Source organism: Cornus florida, unplaced genomic scaffold (genome assembly GCF_030987335.1).
Source record: "Cornus florida cultivar Cherokee Brave unplaced genomic scaffold, ASM3098733v1 CherokeeBrave_3.0.0_Hap2_Chr04, whole genome shotgun sequence".
NCBI classification, from domain to species: domain Eukaryota; kingdom Viridiplantae; phylum Streptophyta; class Magnoliopsida; order Cornales; family Cornaceae; genus Cornus; species Cornus florida.
In genome coordinates, this window is record NW_026775574.1 from 106,379,438 (window position 1) to 106,385,515 (window position 6,078).

General features: G+C 31.3%; 1 protein-coding gene across 1 annotated transcript; it reads left to right on the forward strand.

Moving 5' to 3' along the window:
- Positions 1-3,323: 3,323 nt before the first annotated feature.
- LOC132305523 (cytochrome P450 71D10-like) lies at positions 3,324-3,692 on the forward strand. Its single transcript, XM_059803157.1, has one exon. The coding sequence runs from the start codon at positions 3,324-3,326 to the stop codon at positions 3,690-3,692; it is 369 nt and encodes a 122-aa protein (XP_059659140.1).
- Positions 3,693-6,078: the final 2,386 nt, after the last annotated feature.

Below are 6,078 nucleotides of genomic sequence, written 5' to 3' on the forward strand. Positions count from 1 at the left end.
TTTTGACGTTGAACTCTCAGGATTTATATTTAGGGATCCTTGACATAGGATTTCCAAGTTGTAATGGAGTACTGTATTAAATAAAGGATGGATGGATGTTGTATTATTTAGTGTTCCTTTCCTGTCTAAATTCTTTTATTATTATCATTTTGTATTCCATGCTTGTATATTGCCAATTGTTTTTGATATCCCTCATTTTTCGTGTATAAGCCTGATCAACTTATGCGTGGAAAATGTGGGGGTGCCACAGGATATTACAAATGACACGTGTCTTCTCTTGAGAAGGGCAAAATTATAACTGGTCGGGCTGGTTATATTGTAATAATTATCCATATACTATGATAATTATCCATAAAAATAATTATTCAAAATATATTTTATTAGGAATAATTATCTTTTCATTTAATCATCTGGGCTGGGCTAATTAAATAATTAAAGTGGACCAATTTGGGCTAATTAAATAATTTAATTAAATATTAAACCCATATTTGATGGGTCAATTTGTCACAACAAAAGTTCATTCAAATTTTAATGTCTACAACTACTTTATCAACTTATAAACTACCTCTACTCATCAACTCTTTCGGAAGACTGCATTTCTCTCCATCTCATAAGTTTTCATCCATAACCTACATACCTACTTATAGAATTCCAAACCCAATTTTTTGTTAGAGAATAATTACAATTCTTTAGAGCCCAATACTTGTCTAATAAGAAATTCTTGACAAAAAACAACTCTAAAATAGAAACCCAATTAAACCATAAATTTGAGACAAAGTCTCAACAATCTTCACATTGACTCTAATTTAATTAAGCCAATTATCACTTCCAACAACACTGATGAAAACAATACATTGCATCTTCAATCTTGCACACAAACCCAATAACTCTGAATAGACTTTATCAAGATCCTCCAGAAACTATTGTGAGATATATATTTTGTAATTGGCTAATTTCGTTGTCAAAATAAGTCTGATCGAGTTGTAATTTTTCGGTTCAAAATTTCAAAGATTGAAGATCGGATGCGGATTTGAAGAAGGTCAAGTGTTCATGGGATACTACACTCCGAGATAATGAGAACAATGTTTTAAGAAGGTTTGAGGAGTAGTGAGAACATCTTGGAAGGGTTTTGGAAGGTTTGGAACAAGATTTTACATTCTGTCCATCTTGAACTAGTTAAAGATTTATCAAACAGGTTCAACTTCAGCAGAATGGCGATTTTAGAGTTTGTTCATCTTAAACCTATTCAAGAATTATCGAACAGGTTCAAGAAGTCCCGGTACTATTCTAACTTCAGTTTCCTTCTTCTGAATGTTTCCTTTTTTATCCTAACTTCTTCCAAGTCCTATGCACGAAATTTATCATATTTTCTGAGGGATTAGGACTTTCAAAACTCTATATAAACCTTATCATATACATTGGTTTATGAATGGCTTTAGGGAAAATCAAGTCTATATTTTTGAGAAAGCCTTTATAGAGAGAAAATTTAGAAAATCAAATCTGATTATTCTGAATTTACTTTTGAGAGCACACACATATATTCATGAGTGATTTAGTTGTGTTGTTCTCTATCTTATCAGAATTGGAGCTATATTGTGGATTTAGAGATTCCAAATAAAGAGCAAGATTTAATTCTTCTACAATCGATTTCAGATCATGAAGAACAGAAGTAAACGCTATCACACTTTGAAAGGGTTGGAGCATTCGTGGAGTGTTGTCTGATCTACCTGCTACTCTTCTACAAATATTAAGCATAGGCCTGATGTTAAGTTGCTATTGGACGGGGAGTCGCAAATGCAGAGGATTGTCAGCAATTGGTATTTGGTAGAACGATAGGGTGTGAGCCAGAGTCAAAGTTAAGTATACTTTGTTTCAAGCATAGTGGATTAGTTAACTTTGGATTGCACAGTCCACGAGGTTTTTCCCATAACAGTTGGCGTATTTTCTCAACTGGGGTTTCCTCGCTAAAATCCTGGTGCAATCTCTCTAACTCTAACTTGTTTTACTTTACATATATTAGTGATTGTGGATGTTTAAATTGATCAGATAATTTAATCAATCATAAATTGAGCAAGTTGACCTAATAATTAGATCTATGTCATTCTAGGAGTTAATCACAATTAAAATCAACTAACTGTTTCTGCACCCCGCATAACTCTATTTTCACAACTGTGATTGTCCATACGATATTCAATTAGTCAAACCTCCAAGGCTCTTGCCTAACTAATCAAGCTCCATGCTTTGAAAACTTCTTCATCTCAAAATAATTTATGGAGGTCATTTCATTCCAAAAACGCACATTTACTTAAATGTCAATCTTTTCATCTCAAAACCCACTCTAAAGGTCATATTCATTTAAAAAAAAAAAAAAATACACACAACGTTGCTCTTTTCTTCTCAAAACTCATTTTCTTCTCATAATCCTCTCTAAAGGTCGCTTTCATTCAAAAAATACATTTTTTTTTTCTTAAACGTCACTCTTTTTATCTCAAAACTAATTTTCATCTCAAAACCCTCTCTAGAGATCCTTTAGATCTCAAAATCGTTTTCAGAGCACTTTCAAAAGTCATCTTGAATAACGTCATTTTACATCTTAACTTGAGAAAAAAGATTTTATCAGATAATTCAGGAATGAGTCTAGTTGAAAAAGTATTAACTGAGACTATAGCCAATCACAATAAATAACACAGCGAATTAGGATCTTGAGATAAGAACTAGAGAGTAAAAAGGGGTGAATAGGTCTATTCCAAATTCGAGCTTTTGATTAGCTCATATTTTATACATATTTTATTTCCAAAATCATATTTGTTAGTATTTTATGGTATTTTATTTTAATTAATTAATTAGTATATTGTTATGTCTTTATGGTATCTTTTTTATTTTTTTATAACAAAAAACGTTTTCTATTTTTGTGAAGAAAGTAGGAAACATAAAAAAGATATTTCTCATGTTTTCGACACTGCTGAGCAAAAACGTTTCCACTATTATTATTACATATATGCTGTTTATTTCAAATAAAATGTATGTTATTCATGTTATATACTAATGATATATATTAAATACTAATAAAAGTTATATTTTTAATATATAATGAAAATACTAAATATTAGTGTAAATTATTTTTTATTTAACAAAAATATATTTTTAAAATATAATATATTATAAAAAATTAATAATAAAAACAACTGAAATAAATAAAATGAAAAAAGTAACACGCAAAAAAAAAAAAAATATATATATATATATATATATATATATATATATATATATATATATATATAATTCGGGAACTTAACGGATATGAGATACGGGCAAAAACCAAAATGTTGATCAACGTGTGGGAAATGAGCACAGATCCAAAATACTGGGGTGACGGAGATTGTTTTAAACCAGAGAGGTTTGTTGATTCATCCGCGAGTTTTAAGGGAACTAATTTTGAATTTCTGCCATTTGGAGCAGGTAGGAGGATATGTCCAGGCATTTCATTTGCTAGTGCAGTCATTGAACTTGCACTTGCTCACCTTCTCTATCATTTCGACTGGAAAGTCCCAAATGGAAGCAAGCCAGAAGAACTCGACATGACTGAGACATTTGGAATAAGTGCAAAGAGGAAATATGATTTGGAGTTGATTGCCATTAATCCCATGTCCTCCATTGCTAGATCAGAAAACATTAATTATTATTATATATGAATTAAATATCACTAGTGCATGTTGTTGTAGACAAGAATGTGAGTATTCCATATATATGAAGAAAATAATTAAGTACAGAAATTCAAGCAAGGATTTTAATTTCAACTGAACATCTGGAATGTAATTCAGTTGATCGATCGATCATGTTGGCCTTTTAAATACTGTATAACATATAGCTGATCTACGTACTGCCATTTCAGATAACTTCCTTCTAATGCATTGCAATTTTTTTGCCTTTTTTGTTTCTAATGAGAGCTGGTTCTGGCTTTGAATATTGGATAATTGACGAAAGGTTAAGCAAAAGCTTAAAAAAAAAAATTACAATGGTGAAGCAAAACTCAATGTGTTCTTACTCTTCAATCAGACTTAACATTTTTAAAGTAATGAGTTGCAACAGCCAAAATATTTCTCACTCCTGATTTTTAAAGCAGGACACTGATTGATAAGCTTACGTTGACTTACGACAGTTTGCCGAACAAACATTTCACACTATTGTACTACGTAACTGTTTTCTTATTGACTTTTCTCTTTCTATTGCTGTGTTTTACCCGTAGTATTTATTTTTTACTTCTTTTGTTTCTTTCATTCGTTGAGGTGGGTTCGTGTACAGTGTTCTGCATCAACAATTAATGGAAGAAGATGAATCAACTGAAGTAGTCAATCAAACAATCACACGCAAACACAATATTTAATATAATTTGGTACAAAGAAATTTACATAGTTCAAAATATATATATATAGATAGATAGATAGATAGATACATTTCTTTATGATTAATGAAATATATCTATCTTTTTATCGTCTACTATTTCACGAGCTTGACTTTTCACAATTAGTGTTACCAGTATTTTTGCTATTGTAAACGCAAATTTTGTAGTTTGCAAATAAAGAACAAAATAGTGAGCAAATAATAATTTATTTACTTATGAAAATTGAGTACAATCCTCTAAGATATTGTTTACAAAAGAAAGAAAATATCCTCTGATTCGATCTCCTTTGTTGGTTGGATTCAAGGGTTGTTGGAGTTTGATCTTGAATTGGGTTGCTGAAAATCTTCTTCAAGTATTTGTAGTTGAAGAAGATCGCCAATGATTTCTTATCGAGGGCTGACGAAGCTTGATCTCGGACAGTGTTGTATGGTGATTCGTCAAACTTGTTGAATCACGGAGAAAGAACGGCACGATTTTGATGTGCTTGTTGTTCTTTGTTGAATTTGAGAAAGAACGGCATGGTTTTGGATGTGCTTGTTGTTCTTCGTTTTCAGAGACTTTATTGAATTTGATGAAGAACGGCACGGTTTTGGATGTGCTTTTTGTTGATCATCGTGGAATTTTGATGAAGAACGGCACGATTTGATATGCTTGTTACTCTTTGCCTTCAGATTTGGGTGTTGGAAATGAATGTTGGCAAAGCTTCTGTATTTCTTTCTGGGAAAACTTTTTGGACCCCTGGATTTCTAAGTCTCTGAATTTCTGGACCCGTTCTTCCTTTCTTCATGCCTCTATTTATAGGCTTTTTGGATTAATAGGATAATGACACGTGTCCTTTCTTGATAAGGACAAAATTATAATTGGGTTGGGCCGGTTATATTGTAATAGTTATCCATATATTGTGATAATTATCCCTAAAAATAATTATTCCAAATATATTTTATTAGGAATAAATTTTTTTTCATTTAATCATTTGGGCTGGGCTAATTAAATAATTTAAGTGGACTAAGTTTGAGCTAATTAAATAATTTAATTAAACATTAAACCCATATTTGATGGGTCAATTTGTTGCAACAAAATTCCATTCAAATTTTAGTGTCTACAACTACTCTATCAACTTATAAACTACCTCTACCCATCAACTCCTTCGCAAGACTGCATTTCTCTCCATCTCATAAGTCTTCATCCATAACCTACGTACCTATTTATAGAATTCCAAACCCAATTTTTTGTTAGAGAATAATTATAATTCTTTAGAGCCCAATACTTGTCTGATAAGAAGTTCTTGACAAAAAAATAACTCTAAAATAGAAACCCAATTAAACTATAAATTTGAGACAAAGTCTCAACAATCTTCACATTGACTCTAATTTAATTAAGCCAATTATCACTTCCAACAACACTAATCAAAACAATACATTGCATCTTCAATCTTGCACACAAACCAAATAACTCTGAATGGACTTTATCAAGATCCTCCAGAAACTGTGATTGTCCACAATGTACACTATTCTATTGTCAAACCTCTCGGCTCCCGCCTAACTAATCAACCTCCATGCTCTGAAAACTTATCTTCATCTCAAAACCATTTCTAGAGGTCATTTCGTTCCAAAACACACGTTTACTTAAATGTCAATCTTTTCATCTCAAACCACATTTTCATCTTAAAACAAACT